Consider the following 15,944-nt stretch of genomic DNA (forward strand, 5'->3'; position numbering starts at 1 on the left):
CCTGCGGGTGGGCGGGCCCCGAGGAGAGGCGGAGCTTATGAGCAGAGAGCTGGGAGCGGCGCTCTGCGGCGGCGGCGGCGGCGGCGGCGGAAGATGGCTGCACCTGAGGCTGCGGACCCTCTGCTGATGCTTGGAGTCGGGCTGATCGGTGAGGAGGAAGGCGCCCTGCCCCGCAGGCCCGCACCCAGTTCTGTCTCCGCCTGGCGCCGGGACGGCCCCTGCTCCCGCGGTCCCTGGCACCGCCCGCGGTGGGGAGGGCGCGGCCCCCTCCATGTTGGGCCTGGGCTAGGGGCTGCGGGGCCCGGCCTCCTCGGCGCAGGGGCCCGGCCTGCCGCCCTGGGCCCGTGCGCCCGCGGCCTTGTGTGGGGCCTGCCGTGCCGGGAGGCGGGGCCGGGTACCCTGGAGGCCTCCTAGGCTCTGGGAGGGAGCTCCTCCTGGACGCCCCGGGCTGCACAGGAGCCCGGACGTGGAGGGTGACCGAGCCGCGTAGGCGAGTCGTCGGTCATGCAGAGAGGAGCTTGCAGGCCGCGCGTTTGTGAGGCTGCAGGGCCGGGGTCCCTGCGAACGAGGGAGAGCCACGCGTGACTGCCAGCCCGGCGCCCGGCTGGCCCCGATCATGTGATCGAGCGATTCCAGACGCGGTGGCCAACTCCCAGCCCGCGGTGCTGCACGTTATGCATGGATTATTTCCCGTTTGACTCTCACCTCGGCTCCAGGGGATCTGGGTAATGTTTGATGCCCACTTTACGCAGCAGGTGGAAGCCCAGGGTGTCATTTGTGCAAGAACGCACATTAGGAAGTGGCAGACCCAGGATGGGGGACCCTTGCAGTCTAGCCCCAGAACCCCAACTCATACCAGTGGAGAACTGCATCCTAAGACAGAGGTCGTGCATATAACACAGGTGTCTACATAATCACAGTGGGTGGAATCCCAGTTCGTTTTGAGGAATTAATGGATGGGGAAGTGCATTGGGATCTTTGGGCAGTCTGGAGTGTGTGCCGGAACCTTGTGCAGGATTTTTGAAGCAACCATTCATCCGACAGCGACAGTGAGCACGGGGTTGCTTGAATGAACTTCTGTCGGTTCCCTGAGTGCCATTGTCCTTTGAAAAAGTATTCTTCTGAGATTTTTATATACCCCTAAACCCTAGTACCCAAGCATATTGCTTGGATCTAGCAAAACTGGCGGAAATGCGGCGAAATGTTGCTGATTATTTTCACTGTCTTAAAGGAGTGCGTTTACCTGGGAACGGCTTCCTGTGCTCATCTCTAATGTGATTTTTTAAAACTGTTTCAAAGCAAAACCTAAGTACCTCAGGCATCTTAGTCCTTCTTGAAGGTACCTCGGAATGAAGGCTGAATTAAACTCTGACTTTATCTGGTAACAGCAAAGAAAAAGATGGCTTATCGTATTTTCAATTCAGTTTTTTAAAATTTTTCATGTCGACATGAATTTAAAAGGGATTTGCTTAAAAATAAGGGGGGGGGGGAAGGGGCACTCCTTCCCCTTATGAACCAAGGAGTGCCAGGTGTTGATAACTGCTGAAGCTGCGTGATGGAGGCTCATTTATCATTCTCTCTACTTTTTTTATGCTTGCTGTTTTCCATAATAAAAGGGTTTGTTTTTAAGTCTGTAGATCAAAAACTGGATTTTTACTGCTGTATGTTCAGTTACTGTTTCTCTAAAGTTTAGGCTATTTTTGCCTGGAGTTATTATTAGCAAATTGTTCCTATTTTGTTACTGAAGTGTTGACTTTGATGGTGAAACTAAATGTATGACTGTTTAACCATTATTATTAAAATTTTAAATATAGAATACGTACTATCAGTACATAGCATATGACAGAGATTTCACCATTTTCTTAATTTCCAGTTTTCAACAAACCCATCCATTCTATGTATTTATTAAAGATCCTTCCAACTAGATTAAAAGGTAAAGTGTGGGAGGAGATAGGGAAGACCCCTAGCAAACCTCTAAGGCTACATTTTCATTCATGATTTGTTAGAAAAGCTTTTTACTCAGGTGGCCTAAAATTGAAGATCAGGAGAGCTAGCTAATGTAACCAGGAGAGGTAGGTGAGAACTGGGGGGGTCTCACGTGCTCTGGGTTGCTTTGTAAAATGGGGTGTTAAAACTGATTCCACGAAGTGCTTCTGAGTAACCAATCAATTCACTTCCTTGCTGCTGTTTGACATTCTCACAGTGACCATCTTTCCACCGTAGAAAAGGACACAAATGGAGAAGTTCTGTGGGTGTGGTGTTATCCTTCCACGACAGCTACTTTAAGGAACCTACTGCTGAGAAAATGCTGCCTTACAGAGGAAAACAAACTTCTCCATCCCTTTGTCTTTGGTCAGTACAGAAGAACATGGTTTTATATCACAACAGTTGAAGTTCCAGATTCTTCCGTTTTGAAAAAGGTATGACTGTATGAGGGTCAAAAAGCAAAAAATATTTTAAGTGATGTAAAATTCCAGTAACCCTTAGCTTTAGACTTCATCATTCACAATACGGTTTGGAAAAATATTAAATATATGACTTTAATTGGGAATGTTCTCTTTCACATTTCACTCTCATTCATTATATTTATTGGTGTATATTATTTGACTGACCTGTGGTTGGTATAGTGAAGCCTTTCCCAGGTTATACTTGGATGGAGTAGAAATGTAGAAGTATTTTCAAAGCCTGGATTCTGATTAAAAGTGGGAAGAAGTAATTTTCCATAATTAAAAACTATTTTAAAGGATATAATTATCCTAGTTAAGAAAACCTTTTCATTTGTTTATGGATGATAAGGATATGTTAAGAATAGAAAGGATAATTAAGGAAATTCATGTGTTCTGTAGACTTTGTGTGTGTGTGTCATTTCATATGAACACCATCAAGGTGACAGACTAAAAACCAGTAAGTATGTGGTCGTTGTGGACTTTCCTAGTCCCACACAACCAGTGGCTTTTTCAGAGGAAAGAATATTGGAAAGAAGTGGCTGAGCTCCTGGTCGGTTTCTGGGTGGGGACTTCTTTTACAATTTCAGGGCTGATTTTATAGTCAATCACCAGACAGTATGAAGCATGTCCAGTTTAAATGTAAGGAATTACGTTGAAAATAACAGGAAGGCAACAATTTAGAAACTGTAAGAGGTTTAAGATAAAACAGAGATTAATAATTAAAAAATGTAAATTGCAGAAAGATACCCATTAATGGGAATAATAGGTATATGATTATCAGAAATTTATATGTATAATAATAGAGGCATATAAGTAAATGAAGGTTATTATAACAGTGCCCTTTAGCCTATATAGCATTTTACAGAGAATTGACTATTTTGGGAACTGTATGATTTTTACTGTATGAATTTTACTGAAACGTATTTTTGTTGTTTTCCATCCTTCTATTTCATTAGTGAAAAACAGTCACTATGTGGTAGGTCTGATATAGCATTCTTAGTTCTGCTTTGATGAGGGTGGGGGGCTTAAATAAAAAGTCACATTTCTGATATTTTTGAAATATTTTTATGTTTTTGAGGAAAAAACTCTAACTCTAAAAAATTAAATATGTATGTATATATAATTTTTTTTATGTGTGTATATTTACATAAAAGTATAAAGAGGCAAGTGAGGACTTGGTACATTTTGGTCTTTTCTTTTTGATGCTGGTATGTCTTATACAAGAGGCTTGTTAGGATATAGTAATAAAGATTAATTCTATTAAAGTGTCTTTAAAGAGTGTACTTTTTTTTGTTTGTTTTGGACAGGTGACTCATTTTTCTATTGTTCTGACCGCCAAAGATTTTAATCCAGAGAAATATGCCGCCTTCACTAGGATATTGTGTAGGTCTGTATGAAAACTGTATTAAATGCTAATATACAAAAATGAAGATCTTACTCAATAGTAATACAGCAGATTTCTACACTGAGGAAGCATATTTCAGCCTTCTGTTTCCCCAGCTTAATCTTTACTGGCCCTTCGGACACTGTTTTATGAAGAGGAACTTTGTCTTCTGCTTCCATGGTACTGCTCTTATTAGGGAAAATGGTAGAGGGGAGGAGAAGAGGCAGTTTGCACAACGATTGTAATTTCTGGGTACTTGGAGTCACTTGCCACTTTTGGTCTGCTACTTCTACTCATTTCCAATCTGGAACTTTCCTTAGGATGAAAGTGGTAAGCTGGTTCATTTGTGTCAAGGTCTGTGTGTGTGAGTCATTTGGGGAAAGTCAGTGGGCATTTTGAATTATGCTACAGCACAGGAAAATATTTCTTAGCTGGAATGCTGAGGAGCTGAGAAATTGATTTTTTGGTTAATCGTTAAACTGAAGGATAGACTCCTTCAGTTTCATCCCAGCTGTTGAAAAAATTTAACTAAAATATACAGTCTGCTTTTTTGCCTTGATAAGTATATCTGGTGGAATTAATGAAATCCGTCTTATATGTTAGGGATATTGGCTTTTTCTTTAATCAAGGCTTTTTCAGGGTTTGGGGTTTTGGTTTTTTTCTAATATCGTTACTAGATAGAATTATAATTCTCAGTGTTATGTATTACTCTCAGCCCTCAAGTTTATGCCCAGTAAGTAGGTTTTTTTTAGGGGGGGGTGGATAAGGGGAGTTGTTTCTGTTTTTCTCACTATAAGCCTGATAAATGGTTGCCTTTTTGCCATTTCTGTGTATGACCACGTGCACATGCACGCATGCGCGCGTGCACAGCGCAAGAATACAATCTCATCACCTAAGTGTTTCGGTTAGGTTGTATTTTGACAAAATGAAGTTTTAGTGTTTTTGCAGTCAGCTGTGATAAGATAAGGCTTCTTGCTTTCAGTGAGATAAATTCCAGGTGTACGGCTCACTGTGGAATATAAACAGTTTTCTGCAAATGCAGCACTGACACAAAGGGAGATTATTATTGTTAGAAGGGGCTCTGTCCAGAAGCCGTGAACTAAAAACACTGCAAAGGTGTTTTTGAGCAACCGTTGGACTCCCATTTCATTTGATTGAGTCAGGGTTAGGTTACTCAACTGAATTCACTGGGAAATGTTCTGGGGCCCAGAAGGCGAGGTTGCTTTAGACCCCACTTCCTGCCCAGGAGGAAGCCCAGAGGGTTTCTCCGCTTGTGCAGTGCCGTGGCATTGTCACATTCTGGATTCTCTTCTCTGTCGTCGCAGTTACAAGAGAAATGAGGGCTCAAGCTATCGCCAGCCACCTGCTCTGCCCCCACCCCTTACAGCACTTGAGTGCTTGCCCTAGCGCCTGTCCACGCTCACGTGCTCGTGTGCACACGCACTCACTCTCCCCGTGTGCACACGTGCCTGTTCACGCACACAGAGACAAGCACTTTATTTTTCACTTTCACTTTATTTTCTGTTTTACTTCTACTGATGTATAGTTGACTTACGATGCTGTATTAGTTAGACACACACTTTGTGGTGGTGGTGACGCTCCCTCCCATTTCTGGTGAGAGGTGCCCTCCACAGCACGCTGCTCACCGTGGCCACGCAAGCGCGCCTGGAGGGGTTCATTCCCTCTGTGGGATCTGGGTCCAGAGCTATGACCCCTTTCTATAATTTTAAATTTAAAAATTTTTTTAATAAATTTTATTTTATTTAAAAAAATTTAATAATTTTAATGGTGTTTTTTGGTTTCCTGCTTTGTTTTGGTGGTGGTTATGTAAGCACGTCGTAAAAAGAAATGCAAATAACACCGAAGAGTATACAGTGAAACCTAAGTCCCTTCCTTCCCCTATTCCCCACCTCTAGTTCTACCTACCGACTCCCCACCCCAAGGCAGCTCCTGGACTTCCCTTCTCTATATCTTACTGGAGATATTTTCTTCATCTACAAGCATGTATATGGGGTTGACTGTTCTCTATATATGATAGTGTACCATATTCATTGTTCTTTGCCTTTTTTCCCCAATTTATGCATTGAAATGATTTAAAAACACTGATGATTGACAAAATTTAGTAAGCAGTTAAATCACATGCTTTTTTCACTTAGTCTACAGTAAATATAGTTTTCAAGTGATCTTTCTTAAACAATTATTTTATTTTCGTCCCAATTTTCTATCCCTTCGGCTACTAAAATGCCCAAGTAGACCCAGTCCTGCTTCTCCAGAAGAATTTACATTTACTTACTTACAGGAAGATATTTCAGGGGAAGGGGCTGATTTCACATGTGAGCTATAAATGTAGCCAGTTTCCTGTCAGCATTTTCTGGAAGTTTTAACTTGATGAATGTGTCTAGTGTGCATTTATCACTGGAAACTTAAAGGAGTTTGATTTCTTAATTATCTAAATACAGCTACCTCTGAGAACTCTGATAATAAATATAGGTTCTACACCTAATTACTGCTTTCTTTGTGAACAATGCATAAAACTCCTTTCTTGTCAGAGGATATCCAGCAATAAAACAGTTGTTATGACTAACAAAAACAGTTGTGAATGTAAGACATAAAAAGAGATAAGGATACAATATCCTTGAGAACAGCAGGGCCTCAGAAAGTCCACAGTTCATTCTCCTGCCTAAGTGGACCACAGCAGGCCTCCCCAGATGTAACAAGAGAGCCGACTTCACAGAACTGTTGAAGGTTGTTCAAGTGGTTGTTTTGTTTTTCTAGTACATTTTCTAATTAAATTTATAGAAGTAACCACATCATGAAAAGATTCAGGCATTCAGAGGTGTATTAGCAAGTTGGCTTAGATTCTTTAGAATATACCTGTGCCTGGCCTTGGTGCGTTTCTCCAGGTGGTTCATGCTAACTAGTAGCACGCTTGCTTTTTGTCCTTTCTCACAGAATGTACCTGAAACATGGGAGCCCAGTTAAGATGATGGAGAGTTACATCGCGGTTCTCACAAAGGGGATGTGCCAGAGTGAAGAAAATGGCTCTTTCCTTAGCAAGGATTTTGATGCCCGAAAGGCATACCTTGCAGGCTCCATCAAAGGTAAAAAATAAATAAATAAATAAAAAGAAGAAACAAAAACCCATCCCAGATGAGTCCATCCCAACAGCAACAAAATCCCCAAGCCAAGGACAATCTGTCATTAGACTCTTATTTCATCTTTCCATATATTTTCATCTACATTATATTTGTTTCCTATGCAGGAGGGTAGTTCAACTTCTACATTTCCTTATGTGGTTAGAACTCTGTCAGGAAAGCAGACTTCTGTGGTGTTTCTTTCCATATGATTCCAGCTGTTAATATAGAAATGTTCTTTCACCAGTGAGCTAAAGTTCACGGGTCAAGGTCTCCACTGACTTCCATCATTTTCCTTTCCTTAGATCTTAGCAGTGACCTGTTCCACCTGGGGCGCTCAAGTCCCTGCCCCAGAGTTCCCATTCTAACTCCCCATCACTCTCTCCTCGCTGGAAAGTCCAGCCTAGGGCTAAACCGAGACATCAGGTCCTTAAGAGGGAAGAGAGGGGAACTCCAAGGGCGATGCTGGCCTCCGTTCTCCTCCTCCCACAGCACCTGTCTGCACTCTTTTTTTTTTTTTTGACTGTGTTGGATCTTCATTGCTGCGCGCGGGCTTTTCTCTAGTTGCGGCGAGCGGGGGTTACTCTTTGTTGCGGTGCGCAGGCTTCTCGTTGCGGTGGCTTATCTTGTTGCAGAGCATGGCCTCTGGGCACGCGGGCTTCAGTAGTTGTGGCTCGCGGGCTCTAGAGCACAGGCTCAGTAGTTGTGGCGCACGGGCTTAGCTGCTCCGCGGCATGTAGGATCTTCCCAGATCAGGGATCGAACCTGTGTCCCCTGAATTGGCAGGCAGATTCTTATCCACTGCGCCACCAGGGAAGCCCTGTCTTCACTCTTGATCCTACTGTTTTGTATGGTTTCTAAGCATCCCTGTTGAGGTGTTAGGTGTTTGTCCAACTGTCTCACAAGGACTTATGCAATGATGTGTATGTGGGTTTGGGGGGGGTCAGTGAACATTTTTTAAAATTTAAGTTTGCACGACACCGAGGATGGTGGTTCCCTTCATATAATTCCACTTTCTTGTGAGTCTGGCTTCATCTGTGCATCCAGCATGCCGTCCCTTGCGGGAGCAGGTGTAGCTACGGTAACGCCCATCCTGGGGAGCAGGTGTATGGATTGATATGCCCATCCACCAAATAAGGTGCTTCTGTACTTATAACATTTACCTAAATTTATTCTCTGTGTTGAAAATAATTTTGCATTCATACAAGAATAATTTCCAATAAAAACTTGATTTCCTTATATAATGTTTAAGCAGTAACATAATTTTTTTTGTTTTAAGACATTGTATCTCAGTTTGGAATGGAAACTGTTATCTTACACACAGCACTGATGCTAAAGAAAAGAATTGTCGTCTATCACCCCAAAATAGAAGCTGTCCAGGAGTTTACCAGGTATGGTCTCTTATCATTAAAAAGTGTAAACTTTGTTGGCAGCCACTTTGGGGCCCTCTGTGTCACTGTGTGCCCTGTTCCTTTGCACATTGGTATAAACAGGCTGCGTTAGGTTGGGAGTGAAATATCATTTTGCTGTAATGTTTTAGTTTAGATTTAGTAGTTCAAGGTTACTGAATTTGAACAGATTCTTCTTTAAATTTTGAAATATGAATATTTTGGAGCGGGGAGTTTGCAAACTTTCCCTTGCCAGAGAGTAAATATCTTAGGCTTGTAGCCATACGCTCTCTGTCCCGACTACTTAACTGCCACAGGTTGCATAAAAGCGGCCGTGGACAATACATACGTAAATGAATGAACTCGGCTATGTTCCAGTAAAATCTTATGTGCAAAGATGGGCAGCCGACCCATGGGCCATAGTTGCCTGACCCCTGTTTTAGGTAAGTTGTTTCTTCCATTCAATTTTATTACAGACTGTATTATTTATATAATAAATATAGTTTGTTTTGTTTTCTTTGCCAAATCTAACTTGTTCTTAGATTCTTCTATAAAAGCAGGGGAACTAGTACTTATGCTGTTTACTGTATGCCAGGCATTGTATAAGTCACCTTAAATTATTAAATTTACTCATGACAAGAACCCTGGGAGGAAGTGTTACTGCCCTGTTTATAGATGAGAAGGTGGAGGCTAAGGGTTAGATACTGAGAAGAAGAAAGGCTTGCTAGTCAGAAGGACGTGGGTTAAAGTCCTGGGAGGCAACTTCTTAGCCGTGTGACCACAGAAAGTGTACGTAATGTTTCTACGCCTCAGTTTCTTTACCTGTAAAATGAAGATGATAATACCTGCCTCGTAAGCTTGGTTTCAGGATTGGAAATAATTTGTGTAACGTGCTCAGCATGTACCTTGTCCATAGTGTGCACTCTAGAGACGATCATTGTTATTATGATTGTGATTGCCTTAGATATTAGGTAACAGGACCAGAATTTTTACCTGGCTCTGACTCCCAAACCCTGTATTTTTCCACCCAATTACCCTTTTCCTCTCCATTTATGCTTCTGAAACTGGAGTGTCCACAGCTTCTGAGATATGTAGCAGGCCACCAGGGGGTTCACAAAACCACAGATAAATTCAGCACATACTTCTTCTTCCTGAATGAAGTAGCTGTTTTATTGGAAGTTTCTTTAAGAAAACTTACTTCTGTATAAACACAAAGTAGTTTGCAAGTTTGGCTGGAATTTTAAATATGATATGCGAGACTTCAAAAAAATTTCTTGTTTGCAGGGCCCACTTTGGATTTTACCCTCAGACTCCCTCCATGGCAGTCTGCAGAGCGGGCGTTGGGAGGAACACTTTAGAAGCATCCTTCCTTGCCACCATGGAGATCTTTTGAAACTTTACCTTGAGCTTTTTGTAGCCAATCTGACCCAACAGTCGGTGTTTAAAACATTGCATTACTTTACTTTGAAGCCTGGAGGAGGTGTTGGCATGTTTAGGGTTTGTTCTCCCTCTGCATTTGGTAGCCAGTTTCCTCCCCCAGAAGAAGAGGGAAGAGGATGGGCTGAGTCTCAGGTGTGGGCTGGCAGCCATCTGTGTTCTCACCTTGACCCCAGGACTCTGCCTGCCCTGGTGTGGCATCGACAGGACTGGACCATACTTCACTCCTACGTGCACCTGGATGCCGATGAGCTGGAAGCCCTGCAGATGTGCCCAGGTAGACAGCAGGCTCCCAGGGGATGAGGAGCTCAGCTTTACCAGGGTTGTTTGTTTTGGGGGATTTTTTTTTTTTTTTTAAGTGCATTCCTAAGGGGCATACTGATCATTTATTTTTTTTGGTAAATGCAACCGTTTCTTTTCCCTTAAAAAGTTTTTTTAATTAAAAAAAAAAAAATTGTGCACCTGAAACCAACACAACATTCTTTTTTTTTTTTTTTTTTTTTTTTAATTAAATTTACTTATTTAATTTTGGCTGCGTTGGGTCTTCGTTGCTGCGCGTGGGCTTTCTCTAGTTGCGGCAAGCGAGGGCTACTCTTTGTTGCAGTGCGTGGGCTTCTCATTGCTGTGGCTTCTCTTGTTGCAGAGCACGGGCTCTAGGCGCAACACAACATTCTAAATCAACTATACTCCAATAAAAATTATAAAGTACCAAAAAAAATTGTGGTAAAATGCACATCACATAAAAGTTACCCTCTTTTTTTTTTTTTGGCCATGCCTCATGGCTTATGGGATCTCAGTTTCCCGACCAGGGATCGAACCCACGTCCCCTGCATTGGAAGGCGGATTCTTAACCACTGGACCACCAGGGAAGTCCCTAGAAATCTTAATTTTAATGTGTTGGGATTTTGTAGGCTTTTATGATTTTATTTTTTATATTTTGTTTAAGAAAAGTTCTATCCCAACAGTAGAAAGGTATTCTCCTATATACGCTAGTAAACTTTTTAATAGTTTTTTCATTCCCATTTAAGTCTTTAATCTACCTGGAATTACTACTTGTTGTAGGGTGTGAGTTTGGGATCTGGTTCCATTTTTTTCCATTTGGATAGCAACTTGGCTCAGGAACACTTATAGAATAGTGTCCCCTCTCCAGGAATCTGCAGTATCATTTCATTTCATTTCATTGATTGATTGATTGATTTATGGCTGCGTTGGGTCTTTGTTGCTGCGCATGGGCTTTCTCTAGTTGCGGCGAGTGGGGGCTGCTCTTCGTTGTGGTGCGCGGGCTTCTCATTGCGGTGGCTTCTCTTGTTGCGGAGCGCGGGCTCTAGAGCGCAGGCTCAATAGTTGTGGCACACGGGCTTAGTTGCTCCGCAGCATGAGGGATCTTCCTGGACCAGGGCTCAAACCCGTGTCCCCTGCATTGGCAGGCGGATCCTTAACCACTGCACCACCAGGGAAGCACCAGCATCCCCCATCTTAGGGGCTTTTTTTGTCACTTCATTAACATATTCTCTGGTGTGGTTGAAAGGGGGCTTGTTATAAATAATAAAAGACCCTCCTTTACCCTTTAACACTCTGGAACTATTTCAGGAACTGGGGACAAAATCCAGGTATTATAACAAAAGGTGCTCCTTTAACTCTTACCACTTAGGAAATTACATGTGTTGTAGGAGCTCTGGCCAGGAGCCTGGATAACCAAATATACATTTCTTATTATATCACAATATTACAGCCCCTTTATTTCCCAAATGATGGAAGAATTATGGTGTGTATTAGTCAAGGAAGCGAGTCATCACGCAATAAACATTCGTCAAGCACCTAGTATATGCTGAGGTCTTGGCAAGTTGCCGCATTATATAAGACAAGACGCTTTTCCTCAATGACTTTATGATCCAATTGGCAAGAAGAAATTGAAACTGAGCGGGGCCCTATGGGCCTCCCAGGCACGGAGGCCTTTTTGTCCCCCATTTTTTGCAGACAAGACTCCAGCCTCCGTGACCTTCCCAGAGTTCCGAAGGGCAGATTCGAACAGTCGCAGATCAAGGCAGGAGCAGCGCGGTCACCACGTCTAACTGCAGGAGACTACAGATGTCTTCTGGGAAGATCCAAATTGGCTTCGGCCATTTTCAGCTTCCCCCCCGCCTCTGGAGTCCGTCCCCAGCAAGGGTCCTTCTGCCCAGTGTCATTCAAGCCCACAGAATGAGTTTTCGTTTCGGAAGCAAAGGAAAGCTTCACCCTTTGATCAAAGAAGGGAGAGGTCGCAGCCGGTGCATCCACGCTCGCCCCCGCAAGCCGTGGTCGGGGCTGTTTTATAGGGATCTCGTTTTGTGGGTGGGACAGCAGAGCTGTCGCGAGTTGCCTGCAGAGCTCACGCTCCAGGTGGCATTGCCGGGCGCAGTCTCTCTGCCCACGACCCACCGCTGCCATCTTGAGCTCCAGGTTTTTGATTTTGTTGCTGCTGTTTTTTTTTTTTAATATATAAATTTATTTATTTATTTATTATTTATTTTTTGACTGCGTTGGGTCTTCGTTGCTGCGCGCGGGCTTTCTCTAGTTGCGGCGAGCGGGGGCTACTCTTCGTTGCGGTGTGCGGGCTTCTCACTGCGGTGGCTTCTCTTGTTGCAGAGCACAGGCTCTAGGCGTGCTGGCTTCAGTAGTTGTGGCATGCGGGCTCAGTAGTTGTGGCTCACGGGCTTAGTTGCTCCACGGCATGTAGGATTTTCCTGGACGAGGGCTTGAACCTGTGTTCCCTGCATTGGCAGGTAGATTCTTAACCACTGCGCCACCAGGAAAGTCTGCTGCTGTTGTTTGTTAAATGTTGTCACTTGGTGAAGTAAAATTGGTCCTCAAAAAAAAGAAAAAAAATTTTTTTTTTTTTTTTTAATCATACTGCTCTGTGAAATCTAAAGTCTGGGAACCATTGTCTTAACACCAGTTCCAAAAGTCTGCTAATTCTTGAGTTGCCCTGATTCCTTTACCATTTATTGTATCAGATCTGAAATTGGTGAAGGTGATGCTGTTTCCACCATGCTATCCCTGAGGAACCCGAGTGTTTGGCTATGACTTTCCTGTTGACAGAGACCTAGGGGGGACAGTGGTCAAGAGAATCCTTGCTGCCTGCTGCCTCCTCTGTCATTCTTGACCCAAATAGCAATGACTGAAAAGCAGATGCTTTGCTTCAGCGTTCCTCCTTGACACTGAAACCTAGTTTTGGAACATTTTGAGTTGCTTGAGTTTCTTCAGGCAATTGGCGAAAATGTCATCTTAATAAATGCCACGGGATATAGCTAAAATGCCCTGGATAAATAAAGCAGAGAAGAAAAGCAGCTGATGAGCTTTTAGACTCACTCCTTTTTTGGTATGTTCACAATGTGATTTCTTCATACTCTAGTAACGTTGGTCCTCTCTGTAATGCAGGTTACGTCGCTGGATTTGTAGACTTGGAGGTGAGCAATAGATCAGACCTGTATGATGTGTTTGTGAATCTGGCAGATAGTGAGATTACCATTGCCCCGCTTGCAAAAGGTTAGTTCTCTGTTCTGTTCTGTTGTCGACACAAGATGTAAGCCAAGCAGTTGTATTTTTTAGGCTGATTCTCCCTTTTGAAGGCCTGCTTCACCTGTTGTGCTGGAGGGATTTTTCTGTTTCTAGAACACAGCATTCATTTTAATAGACCTAATAACGCTTTCAGGGATACATCTGAGTGCTTACGCTGTACGGTATATGTTAATAAGATAAATGGTCTGTTTATCTTGTTTCTTCAGTTTCATATTCAAACAAGGTGTATTTGTTATCTATTGCTGCATAAGAGATTACTTCTAAACTTAGTGATTTAAAATAGCAAATACTTATCTCACAGTTTTGGTGGGCAGGAATTTATGAGTGACTTAGCTAGGAGGTTCTGATTCAGGGTCTCTCGTGAGGTTTTAATCAAGATATTGCCAGGGCTGCAGTCAAATGAAGGCTCAACTGGGGCTAGAGAATCCATTTCCAAGCTAACTCACATGGCTGTTGACAGGAGGCCTCACCACATGGGCCTTTCCATAGGGCAGCTTGAGTGTTCTCACCACGCATCTGCTGGTCTCCCCAACAGTGAGTAATTCAAGAGAGGGGGGGACCACAGTGCCTTCTGTGACCTAGTCTGGGAAGTCATACATGATCACTTCCTCCATATTCTATTTGTTAAAGCAAGTCATTAGGGAGAAGAATTAGACTCCACCTTATAAAGGAAGGAGTATCAAAGAGCGGGCAGACATTTGTCACTACACGAGGGTTGAATATGACTCCCGTGTGGAAAATCTTTTTGAAGGATGTCTCAGTAAGCACCAGGGAATGAGAGTATTATTGGGGCTAATGACCAAGAAAGGGTGTTCTAGTGTCATAGGGTCATCTCTGGCAACTGTAAATTATCCTAAATTACAGCTGCATGAAGTAGAAAAGATTGGGTTAAATATGTTTTGAGCCTAGGACACTATGAGGTATTGGTTTTAGACAGGAATTACATACAGATAACAGCTTTTGTAGCATCATTTATCTTTCTCCTAAAAGTGGGAGCAGCTGAATGCCAGCCAATTCGGGATTTTTGTTAGCTAGGTTCTGATTATGTGAGGTTTTATCTAGCAACCTCAAATTAATAGAACCAGAACTTGTTTTCACTTTGAAATTACAAATATAATAAATATTCATGGTGGAAAATTCAAAGTATAGTATCAGGTCTTTAGGGGATATTGCCTTTTGTAAAGCCAGAGTGATAGAAAACTAGCTGTGGCCAGGGCCACTGAAACTGCTGAAGCGTTAGGACCGGAAGGTGTGGCAACTCCCTGCTGCCCTCTGCTGCTCTGAGTCTATAAAACGGCTCATTCCAGTGGAGTTCGTCCCTCAGAGTATCAACAGAAATTTCTGTTAACCTTCTGGCTGCAGAAAATAGCAGTGTATATAATTAATGTAACTTGGGTTGTTGCCTTAGCTCGTTTCCAAGGGCCTTTACACAGTGAATGTTAAGCTGCTTCTGCAGAACTGACAGGAAGTGCTGCTTTCACAACATCCCTGCCAGAAAGATAAACATGAATTCTCAACTGCGAAGACCTGGACAGGAAAGTCAGGCTGTTGGCTTACAGTCACAACCTATAGGCAGTCAGATTTCATTAGGTTTTGTCTAGAAAGAAAAATAAAAATTCTTATCAGAATTTTGGTTTTGTGATGGTGTATTTTTATTTTGGACATGAAGTATATAAATCATGATCATGCCTTATCTCCTATTGTGTCATCATATTTGTGTGTAGTAATAAGATGGAAATGGGGGGGTTGTCAGTTGCTTTTTGAAAATTCCCTCTGTGTGGTCGTTCAAGTTTTCAGATAGATGATTACTCTTAATTATGTAAACATCTAAATATTCACACAACATATTCTTCTTGATCTCACCAGAGGCCATGACAATGGGCAAACTACATAAAGAAATCGGTCAGTTAATTGTCCAGTCGGCAGAAGATCCAGAGAAATCAGACAGTCAGGTTATACAGGTAATGCCTTCATCTTCCCACTGACTGAGTCTCGAAACGGCATCGCTGGGCAGCGGCTGGTTATCTGCTGTTCACGGGCACAGAGTGAAGTGACTGGAGAGGCCGGTGGGCAGCTGCTGAGATGAGGTCTGCAGGATGGCCCTGGCGAAGATGAGCCAATCAGTTACCAGGCTCCAGGGAGAGAAGGACAGAGGGCGTTGGTGCCAAAGCCAAGCGTTTATAGTGAAAGATGTGATTGCCAAGTGGTGAGAGGGGCCATAGGGTTTGGCGGGGACCCGCCAGCAGCACTGTCCTTTCTCTTCAGTGCTATGGCCGGGAGGAGTGGGCAGGTTTTGTCCCGAGAATCCAAACACTGAGACTGTCTTACCGGACAGATGGTCATTGCCCACCCATTGCCCTGTCAACATTAGAGGGAAAACAATGTTGGTGAAATGTGTAAATTTGAGTTTTGTATTACTGTGTTTTTCATGGACTAAAAGTGATACACAGATGACTCAGTATAATGTATGATGAAGAGTGCCTGCCATGTTGTATGGGTTCAAAATATTTGAATAAGTTAATGATGTCAGCAAACCAGGGGAAAGACATGACTTTAATGCGAGCTCTGCTGAGTCCTCAGCCACCCAAGGGGAATG

General features: G+C 43.1%; 2 protein-coding genes across 10 annotated transcripts in view; one reads left to right on the plus strand and one right to left on the minus strand.

The window, feature by feature from the left end:
* DENND10 (DENN domain containing 10) overlaps positions 1–15,944 on the plus strand; it is an 18,328-nt gene continuing 2,384 nt past the window's right edge. For 2 of the 7 annotated variants that reach the window (XM_082406980.1, XM_082406981.1), the window contains exons 1-8: positions 2–148; positions 2,224–2,420; positions 3,755–3,834; positions 6,784–6,932; positions 8,245–8,356; positions 9,967–10,067; positions 13,208–13,315; positions 15,215–15,309. In XM_082406980.1, the coding sequence (XP_082263106.1) occupies positions 94–148; positions 2,224–2,420; positions 3,755–3,834; positions 6,784–6,932; positions 8,245–8,356; positions 9,967–10,067; positions 13,208–13,315; positions 15,215–15,309 (897 nt within the window). In that variant the 5' untranslated portion in view covers positions 2–93. The other 5 variants (XR_014248888.1, XM_082406984.1, XM_082406982.1 and 2 more) reach the window with 5 other exon arrangements.
* Positions 15,302–15,944, minus strand: part of SFXN4 (sideroflexin 4) — a gene marked incomplete at its 3' end in the record, with an annotated part of 23,776 nt that continues 23,133 nt past the window's right edge. Inside the window, exon 14 of one of the 3 annotated variants that reach the window (XM_082407032.1) lies at positions 15,302–15,450. In XM_082407032.1, coding sequence (XP_082263158.1) covers positions 15,302–15,450 — 149 coding nt within the window. The remainder of the gene's footprint in view (positions 15,451–15,944) is intronic. The other 2 variants (XM_082407031.1, XM_082407035.1) reach the window with 2 other exon arrangements.

The sequence above is a fragment of the Balaenoptera borealis genome (assembly GCF_965194805.1).
Source record: "Balaenoptera borealis genome assembly, chromosome: 10".
Classification (NCBI taxonomy): domain Eukaryota; kingdom Metazoa; phylum Chordata; class Mammalia; order Artiodactyla; family Balaenopteridae; genus Balaenoptera; species Balaenoptera borealis.